Source organism: Hemitrygon akajei, chromosome 5 (assembly GCF_048418815.1).
Source record: "Hemitrygon akajei chromosome 5, sHemAka1.3, whole genome shotgun sequence".
Taxonomy (NCBI): domain Eukaryota; kingdom Metazoa; phylum Chordata; class Chondrichthyes; order Myliobatiformes; family Dasyatidae; genus Hemitrygon; species Hemitrygon akajei.
This window is the reverse complement of record NC_133128.1, coordinates 183469647-183488299: the sequence shown is the minus strand read 5'-3', so window position 1 is coordinate 183488299 and position 18653 is coordinate 183469647. Positions and strand designations below refer to the sequence as shown.

At 40.1% G+C, this 18653-nt stretch overlaps 1 protein-coding gene across 1 annotated transcript in view; it reads right to left on the bottom strand.

Moving 5' to 3' along the window:
• Positions 1-1561: 1561 nt before the first annotated feature.
• Positions 1562-18653, bottom strand: part of LOC140728543 (sorcin-like) — a 34064-nt gene continuing 16972 nt past the window's right edge. Inside the window, exons 3-8 of the mRNA XM_073047418.1 lie at positions 16415-16484; positions 14093-14136; positions 12905-13052; positions 6076-6189; positions 3946-4004; positions 1562-2098 (exon numbers count right to left, since the gene is read on the bottom strand). Coding sequence (XP_072903519.1) covers positions 2072-2098; positions 3946-4004; positions 6076-6189; positions 12905-13052; positions 14093-14136; positions 16415-16484 — 462 coding nt within the window. The 3' untranslated portion in view covers positions 1562-2071. The remainder of the gene's footprint in view (positions 2099-3945; positions 4005-6075; positions 6190-12904; positions 13053-14092; positions 14137-16414; positions 16485-18653) is intronic.

Sequence of the window (18653 nt, the reverse complement as noted above, 5' to 3'; positions counted from 1 at the left end):
TATTGCCATAATTGGCCTACAACTGATGTAATCTCACTGACTCTCCACTCAGCCTTGGCTCATCTAGACAATAGTAATACCCTTGTCAAACTGCTGTTTATTGATTACAGCTCAGTGTTCAACACAACCAACAATCCAAAATTGAGGCCTCCATACCTCCCTCTGCAACTGGATCCTTGACTTCACCAGGAGATCGTAGTTTGTGTGGATTGGCAATAACATCTCCTCCTCACTGACAATCAACTGTAGTGCACCTGAAATATACATGCATAACTCACAGTTCTACTCTTTCAACACCCATGATTGCATGGCTAGGCACAGCTCAAATGTCATTTATAAATTTGCTATGACACAACTATTAGCAGAATTTCAGATGGTGACAAGGTGAAGAGGAATGAGACACATCAGCTGATTGAGTAATGCCATGGCAACAAATGTCCACTGTCAGCAAGACAGAAATTGACTGTGGACCTCAGGAAGGGGAAATCGTGGGAACACATACCAGCCCTCATTGAGGCATCAGAAGTAGAAAAGGTTCCTTCAACACCTGTGGATCTATCCTAGGCTCAACATAATAATGCAATTAAAAAGTAGGCACAGCAGCAACTATATTGCATCACGAGTTTGAGGGTAATTGGTATGTCACCAAAGCCACTTGCAAATTTCTACTGATGAGCTATGCAGTGCATTCCAATGGATTGCATCCATCTGGTACAGGATCAGGAAAAGAAAGCTGTAGATAGTTGTAAACTCAGCCAGCTCCATCACAGGCACTAGCCTTCCAAGCATCCAGGACACTTTCAGAAGATGATGCCTCAAGGCAGCAGTATCCATCATAAAGGACCCCCTTCTGCCAGGACATGTCCTCTTCTCATTGCTACCATCAAGGAGAGACAGGAGCCCAAAAACACACACTCGACATGTCAGGAACAGCTTTCTGAATGGACAAAGAATTGATGAACTACAATTTTTTCCTTTTTTGCACTACTATTTAATACATACTAGTTTCTGTAATTTAGTTTTTACTACATATTGCAATATACTGCTACCACCTAACAAATTGCACAACATATGCCAGTGATATTAAACCTGATTCTGCCATATTCATATAAAGTTGAAGAAAAATACTTAAAAGCAATTCTAAAGATGAAAAGTTTCAAAACACAAGATGTTCCGGGTTCCAAAAGCTTACTTTGAATGTGTAACTGTAAAGCATTAACAGATATTTATGATGAACATTAAATGTAGTTTCAGAATACAGGATGTGCAATATTTTGCTGCTTCAGAAGTGCAGTCACTGCCAATAGTGCAAATGGTGCCTTGATTACTTTTATGAGTTGGTTTACATTACGATTAATATTAAACAGGATAAAAATAATGAGTTTTGATACAAGGTCAATCTGTTTTTGTCACCACAGATACTGTCTGTACCAAAGAATACCTTCAGTATTTTCTGTTTTTATTTCAGATTTACAACATCTGCAGTATTTCTAAAATGCCTACAGACAAACAGTTGTTTAACACACTAATTTTCTTCACAAAGACACGGGTAATAAAAACCTTTATCGTGACTTTCTATTTTATTGCATTGACAACTGTGTATACAGCATTAAATCAGAAAGTGTTTATTATGTGATGATACAGTATGAAAATGTGAAAATATAACTTTTTTTAAAAAATTGCAAATGGGAATAGTGGTCAAATGTAAAATGTTCGGCTCACAAAAAAAAATTATTCACATTAGCTTGATTACATTATACATTACAATAGGCCAAAACCTAACTTTTATTTAATTACACAAATTTTCCAAGAGGCACAACGACAACGTCACTAACATGTAAAGTAGCATTTTGCAAGCTATTAGAGAAATATGCAGTTTGGCAATTTGGAGGATAACAAAGTGTACACATCATAAAATCCAATTTCTCTTTTTTTTTATTAAAAAAGAAAAAATATACAAAACAACTAGACATTTATGCAGTTTAAGTCAGCTTGATTCATCTTCACAGCAATATAAATCACTGGTTTTAATCCATGACTGTTTTTTTTTGCATTTGATGCCATTTTGTATTCAAATGGACATTGTACACTGGATAAACTATAAGAAAAAACAGGAAAACAGAATGAAAGCTTCTATTCACTATAATTATGAAATCAGTAGTGCAGTTTATAAAACAGGGCAAGCTAAATTAATATAAATTTTTCAAGATGGACACTCAAATAAACTTAAGCTACCTTTTGAATTAAAATATTCACAGGCAAAATACTGAAACATTTAACTAGAAGAAACACTACATAGATATCTTTATAAATAATTATGTGGTGGAGAGCATTTGGTAAACACGCTCAGTACACATGCACATTTATCCACACAAACATCGCCTTATCATTCTGCTGTAGTTGCACTGAATGTGCACACTTCAATGTCTTCCCTGGTATATTCTTAAAATGGGTTTGCTTTATGATACCATTCCCACCATACACGGTAGAATATTCAATTTCTTTAGTAATGTGGATGCATAAGTGTATATATTGTTTGTATACTGTATTTAAGGTAGATACACCCTATCGTTATATGCGTCTTTAGACTATGCGGATTCATAGTTATGCGAGGAACCTATTTCTACCAATGTCTCCTTATATGCGTCCAAAACTCAGTTATGCGAGGAGCACTGCTTTCCCACCAATACAAGTCATATGCGTGCATCTCACAGTTGGGATGAAAAGCGCCACTTTCCCGCCAATACGTCAGGTGCACGCGCCTCACTATCTCACTCCCGCCAGTCTCGCATTAGTTTTGGCAAGGTGTGCATGCTCTTGCGCTCTTACAACTTTTGTTGGTTTTACCTATGGTGCAGTGATTTTGTGCTTGAAATATATAACTATCCCTCCTAAGCATCCATTGTCATGTCCTGGGACATCAGCCAAACGGCAGAGAACCGCTTTAACACTTGGGGGGGAAAAAGTTGGAAATTATAAACAGCGCGGCATCAGGTGAAGGTAACACAGCTCTGGGACGCTACTGCTGGGAACAAAATCTTGCCTTTAAAGTTCTTTTGTTGCTTGACAATGCGCCAGCCCATCCCAAACACATCTACCACTGTTGGTGAGTACTGTACACCCTAGTATGTTAACTTTCTATGATTTATTACATTGAATATTATCTTAAATTGATGAAATATAATACAAATGTGCCTTGTGGTACTGCTTTTGTGTCATATTGGTATGAAAATGTGAATAAATTACAGATAAAACATTTAGGAAGCCCTCTGGAACACATCCCTATTTTCTCCATTTAAATAATTATTCACATTATGCGTCGACTGCGAGGAACGTATTCCTCGCATATAACGAGGATAGGGTGTACTTCTATTCTGTAATAGGATTGTAACTTCATTTTGGGGTGCATCATATTGATTCATTGGACGTTGTAAGTTAACTTTGTAAGTAATTAAAAATGATCGCTAGGGGTGGGGGGGGGAGGAAAAAGATTGAGCTGACAGGAGTTCACACTGAACAAAGTATGCAGCTCTAATGGTGTTTTCTGGTAGATATTGAGTAAATATTGGCAGTTTTCTTTTCACTACTTTTACTAATTTTTATAAGCTTGATTTTTTGACACACCAAATAAATACCCTTGCACGAAAAGTGCCAACTCCACCCATTTTTTTCCTTCAGTGAAAACCCACATATTGTAACAAATTACAAGGGTTACATATGAACACACGAATTAGAAATAGCAAGTAGCCACCTGTATCTTTGATTCACTAAGATCACTTGTATGACTGCAATCTGAGCTCTGCCCCACCTACGCCCAGTAACCTTTCATTCCCTTGATAACCAAAATTATTACCACATTCCTCAATCAAATCATACAATACGTATATTAATGGACTGTTATTATATTAGAAAAAGATTAAAGCTTATTATCCTTTAACTACTTACATCATCATAACTGAAGTTTGCATATCCTTGCTGGAGGCTGTCTCTTCGCCTAAAAGCATCTGCAATAAAAATATATCTTTAGTTTTGACTAAGCTGTTTTCACTTGTTATTTCAAACAAAATAAAATCTGCACGACACAGTGAAGAAATAGGAAATAAATGGCAAAATCCTCAGAAAGTTATCCAGGAGAGCGATGGAGGATGGAGGTATTTAATTAGGTTTGGTCACTAGGTTTAATGGGGGGTGGTGAGAAGCTGAACTAAGGTCTCCAGAATTCTGCAGGCAATACCAAGGTGACAAAGAAATTACATCAGATATCTCATCTTACACAACCATCACCCGATGCTACAAAAGCAAAAATGAGTATTGCTCAAGAATGCAAAACAAAGTCAGAGACACACATCACCTCTGGGCAGAGAATCAAAGCCTGTCTACCTTTCATCAGAACTGGATAGTTAAATGTTAAACAACTGTAAAATTCAATATAAAAATAAACAAGCAGACAGTCCTACAGCACAGAAGCAGATCCTTGAGCCCATCTAGTATGTTAAGTTCCCTGGTCCCAGTGATCTGCACTTGGACCCTGGTCCCAGTGATCTGCACTTGGACCCTAGTCCTCCGTATCTCTCCCATACCAAAACTTCTACTTTTGCATTTGAACCTGTATCTATAATTTCCACTGGCAGCTCATTCTACTCGCACCACTTTCTGAGTGAAGAAGCTCCCCCTCAAGATCCCTTTAAATATTTAACCTTTCACCATTAACCTATGACCTCTAGCTCTAGTCTTACTGTCTGACAGTTTTATTACCCCATTTTTCCAGTTGGTCCAGATCCCACTGCCAGCTTTCGCAGCCTTCTTCACTGTCTACTATGCCACCGATCTTGATAACACCTGCAAATTTGCTAATACAGTTTACCACATTATTACCCAAATCATGAATATAAATAACAAACAAAAGACCCAGCACTGCTCCCTGCAACATTCTAGTCACAGAGGCAAGCATCTATGATCTCATCCTGAATACCAAGTTACAGAACCTTCTGGACCAGCATCCCATTCAGGACTCCCCCCCAAGGCCTTGATAAAGTCCATGTGGACTATGTCAATTGCCTTTTCTTCACCAACATTCCTGGTAACCTCTTCAAAGAATTCTACTAAGATGGGTTAAAGACGAGCTACCTATGCACAAAGCCATGGTGGCTATCCCGAATCAGGCACTGCCCATCCAAATACTCACATATCCTGTCCCTTAAAATAACTTACCCGCTACTGACGTCAGTCTCACTGGCCTACAATTTCCTGGCTTATTCTCAGAGCCTTTCTTGAACAACATAACATTAGCTATCCTTCTGTCCTCCAGCACCTCACCTGTGGCTAAGAATGTTTTAAATATTTCTGCCAGGGCCACTGCAATTTCTGACCAGCCTCCCACAAGGTCCAAGGAGACACCTTGTCAAAGCCTGGGAACTTATCCACTCTGATCTGCCTCAAGACAGCAGGACTTCCTCTTCTGTAATCTAGATACGATCCATGACCTTACTACTGTTTTGCCTCAGTTCTATAGACTTTATGCCCATGTCCCGAGTAAATACAAATAAAAAATATCCATTTAATATGGTACAAAAGGACAAAAAAAAATCAAAAGGAGATCAAGGGAGGTGAAGACAGAGTGAAGGAGCATTTGTTGTTTCTGGGCCTCTACTTGGGAGTTCAGAAGGATGGGGGGGCAGGAAGGAGGAATCTCAATGAAATCTAATGGATACTGCAAGGCCTGGATAGAATAGATATACAGAGCATGTTCACATTAGCAGCAGAGCCTAGGATCCAAGGGCATGGCAGAACAAGTCAAAATTGAAGTAGTGCAAGTATTTTACACTTGTAGAGAAGGATCCTGCAAAGTAGTGACTGGGGTTTCATGCAGCAAACCAGTGTGGGTGCAGGCTACACTGCATTTTTCGTTAAGTGTGCACAATGTTCTTAATTCCAGTCTTAACTGTGTATCCTCTTTCCCAAACACCTCACACCCTCCTCCAACCCAACTAAAATAAAACAATAACTCTACTGGTGCCAAGTTTGTCCTTCAGGGTAATAGTACAAAAAAAATCTCTCTTCATAAGAAAAGCATACCTGTAACCGCCCTTAACTTTACACAGCAGGCAACATAGTCATCAAAGTAAGTCTTCCCATTTTTGCAGTACCGCTTTATAATACCACTTATAGCTTGAGCACTCAACCTGTATCCTAGAAATATCACAAAAAATTCTCAGTTAACAAGTTACAAAATACTTTACGAAGTCTGCAATAAGCACAATAGAAACTTGGAATCTACAAAGGCCAAAAGTAATCCCAAGCTCCCTTGTTCAGCTACATTTATTTCAGAGATTCCAGACCATATACCATGATGTTGGAAAGTAAATCATAACAATAAAACATTGAAAGTCAAATGCTAAGAAACTTGCTTTTTGTAGCCAACATTAACAATGTCAGCTAACAATCTTCACTGCTATTGCCTTTATAAATTTGGAGTGCAGACAAATCATAATCTCATTGGCAGGTGTTCGGGCAAGTCAGCAATAGTAGTTGAATCCTTTGATTTAACCACAATGGATATTATACATTGTCATTTTTTTTTTTAAAACAAGCTGCATTCCAATTACCAAAAAGGTTCTGCAAACCCCGAAGCTGGAGGAAAAATGTTTGATTAGATTACAATAAAACAACAAAGAAAATCAAAGGTGGTTGAGAAAGCATTGGAAATTAAATGAAAAACCAATAAAACATTGAATGCTGGAAAAAAAAGTCCAGTTCTGTGTGATTAGTAATGATTTAAAATAGTACAACAGCAAAAATTAAAGAAAAAGGAAGAAAACAGGAGAGCCAAAATGTTGCTGAAGCCATGGGGAATTTACTTCAGCACCGGGGATTTTGCTAAAGACCCAATATAAAAATGCTGCTCGAAAACTGGAGAAGATAAAAACAGGCAGTGAAAAGGCTAGCTCTATTTCACACAGATAAGACAAGTTATCGAGATACAGAGAATTTCAAATTGCCAGACAATCAACCATAGGTTGGTTTAGTGTAGGATACAATGATTGGTTTGGACACAGTGGGAAAAGGGGCTTACATCTGTATTGTACAGTTTCAGGACTACAGAGATTGCTATGAGCTGTCAGCTATAATCTACCAAACCTCCTTGGATATAGGATATTAAAACACAGGAGGACTGTGACATGTTATAAGCTTTACTCATGCAAAGGGAAATGGGTATATACTGATAGAACTTGGGAAATGAAGCTTTAGAAATAATGCAGGTAACTCAGTTTTATTGAGAAAATTGTAATTGATTAACATAATATTTTGTTCAGGTGGTAGAGATGATAGCGGTGCAATAGGATGGGCAAAGATTAAAGATTACAAAAAAAACTGATAAGGTAGCGCATAGTCAGTAGCTAGCAAATCTGAAGTCCTTAATAAAACTTAATAAAGTTCATTGCGCATTGATCTAAAATTGGCTAACGGCTGCAAAAAATGGATTATTTTTAAACACCAAGAGTTGACAGATTATTTAATATGGAGGTGGAATTTCTATATCACAGGTTCAGTACTAGAATGATTTCTATCTCCATTATATACAGTAATGAATTGTTTTATACAGAGCATTTTCAAAAACTAAATAACTAAAAAATTGGAAGAATAGGGTTGATATATGATAAACAATGATATTTTAGCAAGAAGAGTGGGATCAATATCTGGTTCTAAAAGGGGATAAGATGAGAGAGAGATCTGGAGATGTCTCTATGCAATTAGAGGGCAAGGCAGACCATCTTTGGAAAAAGCAGAACCGACTAAAATACAAGATTATCCTCGGCTTTAAAACTGGAAAGCAAAAGTGTTTTTGCTGAATTCAAACAAAACAAGCTCTGACACAGCTAAAGAATGGCATCAATTTTAGATGCCACAATTCAGGAATAACTTGAAGGCTTTGAATATCATACAAAAAAAACTCATTTAATCTTCTCCACCCCCCAAAATGCTCTAATGGGACGTGCACAGGGTTCAAATCTGTAATTGCTAGAGATGGCAATGGTAAATAAAAGCCAGATTTTCAGCAAATATATTTGCACAGTTCAGTATGAGAAGAAAAAGCTAAGATTTGGATCATATAAAGAAAATGTTTATGTGAAGATGGTTTGTGATTTGGAAGTGAACTTGCACAGTGACACTCCTCAATCTTTGCTGCTTTACTGACAAGGAAATGAGGTAGAAGTTTGGCAGATCATGTCAAGGGCATCATGACAACAGCTAAAACACAGCAGATGAAATGAATGAAAGGCATATTCAGTGATGACAGCATATGAACTACTTTGTGCCAAGGGACATCATGCTCAGCTAGGCAGAGCTAAAGATGGCACCAGAGGGTGACTTCTCCCTGCTCATCAGCAGCTAAATTCTTCCAATTCTGATGTCTCTATTTTCCTTTTCAGAGTGGCTAGGGTCAAGATCTTTGATTTACAGTGGCACTCAAAAACTGGGGTCTTGCACAAGGGAGTGTTCCTGTTCTTGAAGCTCACCGATCAGCCGGGTTTCCAGGTTAGCCCGAAGTCGGGTGACTTAGAGGCCTGCATGGCCCCGTGGATGCGAATTCTTGCCGGAGTCACATACTGAAGCATAGCAGTAGCCGGAACATCGAAGACATTGAGAGTGACTGTCAGAAGAAACTTGCACTCTGTAATCGATTTGTTGATTCCATACGGGGTATGGAGAGAAAGCAGGTACAGGGTTCTGAGTTGGATGATCAGCAGGCTCGAAGGGCCAAATGGCCTACTCCTGCACCTATTTTCTATGTTTCTATTCTCAAGTTGGGGAATTCAAAATACAAAAGCAACACTTCAGACTGACTGTTATATTAAAACAGTGACTGTCATCTACTGTTGCTGTGAAAGGAGTGATGTCGGTCTCTCCCTTGTTAGTGAGAGAGAGAAAGTCTGTGGGATGTTGAAATTTTGGAGTGAACATTTAGTTTTTGATGTAGTGTGGATCATGGTCTCTCTTTGGGGGCTCTGCTGTTGCTTGAATGGAATGGTGGGCAGTGGGAATACTGATTCTTTATGCTAGAATATTGGGGGGGTTAGGTGGGGAAGAAGAGGATTGACGCTGCTTGTATGTGTGGATCTTGCGTCTTTTTTCTGTCATTCACACTTTGGGGTATTTTCCTCTATTTCAAGGATGTCTGAGAGAGCAAGAATTTTGGGTTGTATATTGTATACATTCTCTGACATCAAATGGAACAATGGAACTATTGTTAAAGCTACACTTATCTAGAAAGATAAAAGGTATTCCCAACTTGTGACTTGATGGAGTGGCTTTGATGTACAGCAGAATACCTCACCTCTGACCAGTTGTTACGTCCACAGAATTTGCAGTGAAGGTTTTGGTAAAGCTGCCATTCTAATTTCTTCCCTCCAACCTCACACTGCAACATCGATAGAAATGAATTCACCAGCGTTCTCGAGTGCCTAACTTTATCCTCGTTGAATAAATGGTCCCAAGCAGAAAGAATTACAGTTACCTAGATAGATTGGTAGAGCTGCGACTGTTTACCGTACAGCAGAAAGAGCTAAAATGCGATAAGGTATTTAAAGGCAATGCTCAGCTAGCAGACCTGTTATTTTACAGTGCCAACAATCCAGATTCACTCTAGATCTTAAGTTTAATTTCCCAGGTTTGCATATTTTCCCTGTGACCACGTGGGTTCCCTCCAGGTCCACTGACTTCCTTCCACATCCAAAAGACGTGCAACCCGAGAGATTAATTTAACACTGCAAATTGCCCCTCGTGGGTAGAATCTGGTGGGTAGGGAAAGATGATAGATAGAGGAACTGCTCTGCAAGCCAGTATCAGTATGTAAAATGGCTTCCTTCAAATTTACAAGGGAATGTGGAAAGGGAGAAAATAGAACAAACTATTTACATTACAGTAACAGTATAAAAGGTCACAGATTTTTGAAGATTAGCAAAAACCCAGGGAGCAATGTATGGGGACTTTTAAAATGAGTAGATAAAATGTTATCACAGCTGAGAATGGTGAATAGATTCAGTTGAGTCCTTGAACTGAAAATACTTGACAGAAAATACAGATACATAGGCAAAAGTGGGAAAATTTGTTTGAAGAACAAACTAATCAACCTTTCTGATCAGAGATTGAAGTTATCACCACCTTTCCAATACACATTCCTTACTTGGAATTGACATCAGCTGTCTTTGTATCTAAAAGGCTTTCTCAGGACCAATGTCAAAAATTAATCTAGATACCAGGACTTGACACAAATTGAGTAGGCACTACTTGCAACAGCAGCTGGAAAGTAGCTACAGTTTTGATATTTGAAACACAATTTACAAAATCATTTGCACATGCAAAAATTCTGCTTTATCAACAGATGTGCCACAAGACAAGCTAGAAACAAAACTATCAGCAAAAAAAAAAATCAAATATGGTGAAAATTGTGTTAAAAAAAAGTCCCAGGGTCCCTGAACTTCAACTACAGTTAATAACTAGGCTACTTCATTTTCAACTCTAGATAACATGGTCCATTTCTAGCCCAAAAAATATTGCTTTAGAGCATGGATTTCCAATCTTTTTTATGCCACAGACCAATGCCGTTAAGCAAGGGGTCCGTGGACCCCAGGTTGGGAACCCCTGCTTTTGAGTGTAACTGTTTTAATTTCTCTGAAGATTCGTACAATTTATTCTGTGTTGATACTTCCCAACACTCCAAATTTACATTAGGTAGCTTGGAAAACAAACCAGTTTTGCTGATTTCAGTTTGAGTAAATACGAAAAAAAAATTGCTCAAGGAAAGCATAAACTAACTTAATTACCTTATGCTCAACTATGCACTCTCCTGAATGACTTCAGACTCATTCTCTTGGTTATTCTACTCAGCCAGTAACAATCTTGACCACCAATGCAGGTTTTTTGGTGAAATTCTGCCAGAAGTCAGAGTTTTAATATTACAAGTCAATCTCCCATGGCTTTACACTTATAGTCAGAGAACATGGTCTCTTTCCTATTAGTCACTGTTCAGCATCTCTCCTCGTGTCTCTGACTCTAGTTCCCTTCTGCTTCTACATAACTTTCTTGCTATTCATTTTAGTTTGATTTTATTACCTTTATCCAGAAGAGAAAGCAAATGGCCCAGAATGACTTAATGGAAAAGGAACATTAAAGGTCTGCAAGATACATTTCTGGAGCTTCAAGAAGCAGTGCCTTAGGAAGGTGGCATCCATCATCAAGGACCCCACCACCTAGGACATGCCCTCTTCTCATTGTTACTATCAAGATGGAGGTACAGGAGCCTGAAGGCACATTCAATGATTCAAGAACAGCTTCCTCTCCTCTGCCATCTGATTTCAAAAATGGACATTTTTTAAATAAATGTCCATTTTTGGTCCATAAACACCTCATTTTTTTTTTAAATTTCTGTTTTAATGCACTAGTTATTTTAACTTAACTATTTAATTGTGTTGGCACGTGGCCAAGTGGTTAAGGCGTTGGTCTAGTGATCTGAAGGTCACTAGTTCGAGCCTCAGCTAACGCAGCGTGTTGTGTCCTTGAGCAAGGCACTTAACCACACAATGCTCTGCGATGACACCAGTGCCAAGCTTTATCAGCCCGTGCGCTTCCCTTGGACAACATTGGTGGTGTGGAGAGGGCAACTGTGCCCTGGAAACTTTCCAAGGTGCAAATGCATGGTCTCACAAGACTAATGGATGCATATTATATATATATATTTAATATGCATATATAATTACTGTAATTTCAGTTTTTCTATATTTAACAGGTATTGCATTGTACTGCTGCCACAAAGTCAAATTTCATGGCATATGCTAGTGATATTAAACATTCTGGAGGAGTTAATAGGCAATACTTGGCCTGCAGTCTTGGCAGTTACCTTTTAACATCTGCCTCACTGAGGTTTCCCCATGACTTCCCCGCCCCCCCGTCCTCAAACCACTTTGCTCGAGCACTACCAGTCTCTCTTCGAATCATCAATTCAAAACTTGCATTTTCCTTTTTTGCTGTTGTTACCTTTTAAACCTCTAACATGCCATGGACCAATACTATTAAGCAAGTGATCCATGGACTCCAGATTGGGAGTCCTTGCTCTAATCCAACACTTCTCAAGAATGCATTTACTCCCTGAAAATGTGGGTGCCATGACGTCCCCTTATTTGGCCCTTTAAAAGTTTTGCTTTGTTTTTACAGTCCACTTATATTACTTAAATTATCAGTAATCCTTTTACCCCATTAATATGGTTTATAGAACAAAAAAGCTTGAGATGGTTATTAAAAGTTCACAAAACATTTGAAACATTAGTTTCAAAATAGATAGTGTATTTTGGAAAAACAATCTTCTCATAACTTCGTTATCCCTAGTGTCCCCAGAATAAAGTGTTAAAAAGAATATTTTCTAGATATTTAAGTTCCATACATTTAAATATCATGACAAGTGTAAAGAAAAATTAGACCATTTATTTTTAAGTAATAATTAGCACTAATGAAGATCAATCAAGTTTTATAATGTCCTATATATCACTCCACTGCTTTGGCAATACACTCAAAAACAAGTGGTCTAAGAGTTTAAGGTATTAAGCAAAATTTAAGTTAAAATCAACTTCCTTTTACTTTTCTACTGAAGAATAAAGTTCTAAATTACAAAATGTTCTTCAAAAATATTTACAAGCAAACAATTTGCTCAGGCACACCAATAATTAGTCATGCAAACATTTTAGGATAACAAGAATAACATTTGTTAACACTAAACAGAACTGCCATAAAAATATATTGCAAAACACAAACAGAATGTATTAAACTGTCCACTAATTCTGTTTGGTAATATCAGCTTAGCCATTCTATAATTTGGTGAAAAGTATAGATGCTGAGATTTTGTACTTACCCATTGATGTAATAGCCTGGCCAAGTTCAAGTGGCTCTACAGTCCCACTTCTGTCCTGATCATACATCATGAAGTTCTGTTTCCAACCACTGAGTGCTGCCCACAGTTCTTTAAATTCATTAAAGCCCATCTTCCCAGTCATATCTCTCTGAAAAGCTCGAGTCAAGAATTGTGCTCGTTGTTGATAAAAAAATAAATAGTGCAAAAAATAAATGTAGTCCTGAACATATTTCACTATATCAATGGCTCCCAATATTTCAGTAACTTTATTCCAATTAGGAAGCAAAACAGTACAAATTTTAACTAAGTGTTTAATATACAAGACACTAATAGATCAGTTACCTAAATCAGTAAAGGTATGGCAAAAGAAAAAATATTTCAAGAATTAAAACGGTTTCATTTTTAATAATCACTATTTTGATAGCAACTTCAAAAATGAGGATATAACAACATTGCAGGTCCATGAAATTAGGCCCTCCCCCCAAAAAAAAAGCCAGATTATTAACCAAGCAGTTAAAGATTTAGAATACCAGTAAAAAAAACTAAAATTTGCAGCATTCTAACTAACTCAGTTGAGTTTTTAAGTCAACAGCAAAATCCAACATTAGTGGTGGAGTCCTCAGCATTGGTAACCCCACTGAATGTCAAGTGCAATTTGTTAGATTCTCTCTCTTTTGTCACTGCCAGGCAGAATGTTATATTGATTTCAGTTTTACCGGACTGCCTCGATGCCACATTAAATCAAATGATAGCTTGACAGGCAAGGCAATCGCTCTGGCCTTGCTTCCAGAATTCAACTTTTGATCTACCTTTTGGTCCAGAGACAAGTCCTGAAAACCAGGGTGGGCAAGGTAGGTTTTACAGAGATCAAAGGCAGTTCCAAAGTTAAGCTAAATCAACACTGCCACTTCCACATTTTAAATGGATAACATTATTTTAATGTATTAAAAATCATCGATGGTTGCTAGCACATTACTATCACTAAATCTAGGCCATTAACTATGCTACTTTCTAATCATGTTGTGACACCAGAAATAATTCTGGCATTTTCAATTTCACTTTAGACTTACAGCATTGTGGTTTTTACATATTAACTAATTTTAATCACCAAAAACCTGAAAATCCAATATACAGGTTATGTGATCAAGACCACTTTTGTATCAATATACATATAAAGGTGAAGGATACATCCAACATGGATATCATGATTCTGCAAGTCTCCAAACTAAAAGCTGAAAAGCAATATAATAATCAGGCATGCTAGATACAAAACGAACAATGGGTCATAAAAAAACATACATCTAGCATTTGTCAAGTTTATTGAAAAATCCAAACATGCAAGCTAGTTGAAATAAATATTAATTTAATTTTTTCCTCAATTCTAAGCCATTTGAAAATAATTGTAAAATATTATACACTCTTCTACAAACCAAGTCTTCCTCAGTCCACATTGAATCAAAAAGTAACTTGCTATTAATAGACCTTTCACAACTATAGGACTGTCCATCATCAAAAGTTCATTATTTTTGGTTCTTTTACATCTTCAGGCACTCATCTCTGACAGCGAAACATTTCCTTAAATCTACATTAAAAAGTTAACTTACTCAGGTCACTATATAGGAAGTCAAAGCAGGAGTTCAAGATCTTTAGATTAAAATTCCCAGGAGATTCACAGAAAATAACAATCAGCCTAAACTGGTAAGCAGCAAATCTTCCACACTTTTCATTGTTAAAGTTACCAAACAAGTTAAAGGCTCTTTTTACAACTTTGATTCAATTTCACAATTAGATATTTTCACCTACTCTTCCCTCATGTGACTCCCCTTTAACTTGGTTTACCTACCTTTAAATAAAAGGCAAAACTTTGCCAACATGTGATGCTACTTTTCAGTAACTGACAACTGCAGTGATACAGGAGGGAGATTGACTGAGTGGTATCATAACCACCAACTTTTAATGTCAACAAGACCAAGAGACTGACTGTAGAGGGAAACCAGAGGTCTGTGAGCCTGTACTCATTGGAGGATCAAAGGCTGAGAAGGTGAGTAACTTTAAATTCCCAGGTGTTACCATTTCAGAGCATCTGTCCTGGACCTGCCACACAAGTGCAACCGTGAAGAAAGCACGACAGTGCTTCTATTCCCTTAGGGGTCTGCGGAGATTCAGCATGACATCTAAAACTTTGGCAAACTTCTATAGATGTGTAGTGGAGACTGTAATGACTAGCTGCATCATGGCCTGGGATGGAAATACCAACACATACAAAATGCTGGAAGAACTCTACAGGCCAGGAAACATCTATGGAAGAACATCTATGTGGGCTGAAGGGCCTGTAGTGTGCTGTACTATTCTAAGAACAGTAGGAGAGGGTAGAAGACCATGAAAGAAAGGGAAGAGGGAGGTGATGGACTGGTGGGAGAGGGAAATGGGAATGGTGGACCGGTGGGGGGGTTCTGGTAGCAATTACCAGAAGTTCGAGAAATCGATGTTCATGCCATCAGGTTGGAGGCTACCCAGACGGAATATAAAGTGTTGCTCCTCCAGCCTGAGCATGGCCTCATCGCAGCAGTAGAGGAGGCCGTGGACTGACACATCGGAATGGGGAAATTCTTCTATCCTCTCCTATCAGATTTCCCCCTTCTCTGGCCCTTTACCTCTTTCACCAATCAACCATCAAATCTTTACTTCACCCCTTCCCCTCTTTCAGGTTTCACCTATCACCATGTACTTCTTGCCCCCTCCTCCCACCTTCTTAGTCTTTTCTTCCTTCCTCCCCCCCCCCCCCCCCCCCCCCCCCCAGTCCTGAAGGGTCTTGGCCCAAAACAATGTTTACTCTTTTCTATAGATGCCGCCTGGCCTGTTGATTTCCTACCAGCATTGTGTATGTTGCTTTGATTTCCAGCATTTGCAGATTTCTCTTATTTATTGATGGAAACACCAATGCATTTTAATGGAAAATTCTACAAAAGGTTGTGGATTCAGCAGAGTACATCACAGGTAAAGCCATTCCAACCACTGAGCACATCTACATGAAATGCTGTCATAGGAAAGCAGCATCCATCATCAGAGATCCCCACCACTCAGGCCATGCACTTTTCCGCACTGTTTGCATTAGGTAGAAGGTACAAGAGTCTTAGGGCTCTCATCAACAGTTATTACCCCTCAACCACCAGGCTCTTGAACAAAAGTGGATAACTGCACTCTTGCCCATCCATTCAGATCTTCCCACAACCAATAATCTCACTTTAAGGATGCTGTATTATTATCTTATGTTCTCACTATTGATTGCTATTAATTTATATTTGCATCTGCACACTTTGTTGTCTTCTGCACTCTGGTTGATATTTCATTGATCCTGCTATAGTTACTAATCCATAAATTTGCTGAGTATGCCCACAGGAAAATGAATCTCAGGGTTGTACAAGGTGACACACAATGTACTTTGATAATAAATTTACTTACTTTAAAACATTTAATACAGCGATCTGCAGATATTGAAAAATTACTTACGTTTATAGGTGCCATGCAGCCCAGATTGAGTTAAACATCGCTGCAATTCCTCAGCATCCACTTCACCATCCTACAAAATCAAATCATAGTTTAAGATTTCTTCTATGTTTTTATCATACAATGTTGGAAACACTATCAGCTAAGAATTTTATGTTTTATACAAATACTCTAGAACAAAAACATTTGGAACTTTCCTATTGCACTAATATATTTACATGCAAATACATTAACTGTTAAAACTAAAAATTACAAAGCTAATGAAAACAAATGAAAAATTCAATGATGCACACAGCAGCCATTTTGCTTCAGGTAAACAAAGCGTAGTCCAGTTTTATTAAGATATTAGAAATTCCCATCAAGCTACAATTCTCCTTGCAATTGTTGACAGAATTTCAAGTACTGTGGCGACCCACTTCCCAGCGCACTCGAACCGGCTCACAAAGTGGCGCGCACCAGCATTGAGGCCGGTCCCAAAGAGGGCACCAAGTCTGCTTCACAAGCAAGGGGAAAAGCCCGCGCGCAGGACGGGACTGTGAATACGTGCCCCCTACAGCATTCCCACCCGGGGAGGGCAGGATCAGGAAGGCTTTAAAGCGAGGCCACGAAGTTTGAATAAACCTCTTTTGCAACTGCAGCTCACCGACTACGTGTCGTTACTTCAGCGCTGCTTGTAGCACACCGCTACAATTGGTGACGATATTTGGACCGGAGATGAACGACGCCGCATCTTTTCATGCAGTTTCGTTAAAACTGCGAAGCTTCTGGACGCTGCGACCTCACCTGTGGTTCCAGCAAGCAGAAGCCCAATTCCACATTCGGCAGATAACCACGGATTCCACACGTTACTACTACATGGTGAGCTCCCTCGACCAGGAGACAGCCGCCCAGGTTGAGGAGTTCATACAGTCGCCCCCGGAGGACAGCAAGTACACAGAATTCAAAGCCTTGCTCATAAGGACTTTCGGTCTATCACAGCGCAAGCGAGCTGTCCGCTTACTGCCCGCTTACTGCACCTGGATGGTTTGGGAGACAGGCCGCCTTCGGCTTTGATGAACTAGTTGCTGTCCCTGGCCGGGGGACACAAGCCCTGCCTCATGTTTGAGCAGGCGTTCCTGGAGCAGCTGCCCGAGGACATAGGCCTGCTGCTGTCCGACGCGCATTTCAGCGACCCCTGGAAGGTGGCGGCCCGGGCAGACGTACTGTGGAAAGCCAAAAAAGAGAGTGGGGCATCTGTCACACAGATCACCAGGCTGCGCTCCCGGCAGCAGACCAGACCCGGCTGCAAAGCCTACTAACCCCAGAGGTGGGGTGAGGAGACTAACGAACAATGGTGCTTCTACCACCAGCGGTGGGGCACAGAAGCCCGCCACTGTAGCCCGCCCTGCAAGTTCCCGGGAAACGCCAGGGCCAGCCGCCGCTGATGGCTACGGCGGCTGGCCATCGGGATAGCCTCCTGTATGTCCGGGACAAGCAGTTGGGACGCCGCTTTTTGGTCGACACCAGAGCCGAGATCAGAGTCTTACCTCCGATGAGTTACGACACCCACAACAGAGAACTGGGTCCCACCCTGAAGGCCGCGAATGGCAGCACAGTAAGGACCTACGGCACCCGTACGGTGCGGCTACAGCCGGTTCACGTGGGACTTCACACTGGCCGCCGTAGCCCAACCGCTCCTGGGAGCGGATTTTTTGCGCGCTCACAGCCTACTGGTCGACCTGCAAGGGAAGAGACTGGTCCACGCCGAGACCTTTCAAACGTTCTCCCGGGTGAAGCCCAGTTGCCGGTCCCACACCTAGACTCCATCACGCTGTCCGACAACGACTACACCAGAGTCCTGGCGGATTTCCCATCGGTTCTGGCACCGCAGTTCACAGCAGCCATGCCCAGACACGGCGTACAGCACCACATCCCGACACAAGGACCACCCCTCCATGCCCGTGCTCGAAGGCTTCCTCCGGACAAGCTCCGATTGACAAAGGAAGAGTTCAAGAGGATAGAGGAATTAGGGATCATACGGCAGTCCGACAGCCCATGGGCCTCCCCCTGCACATGGTGCCCAAAGCAACAAGGGGCTGGAGACCATGCGGTGACTACCGCAGGCTGAACGAGGCTACAACACCGGACCGCTACCCTGTGCCGCACATTCAGGACTTTGCAGCAAACTTGCACGGCGCACGGATCTTCTCCAAGGTAGACCTCATCCGGGGATACCATCAAATCCCGATGCATCTGGACGACG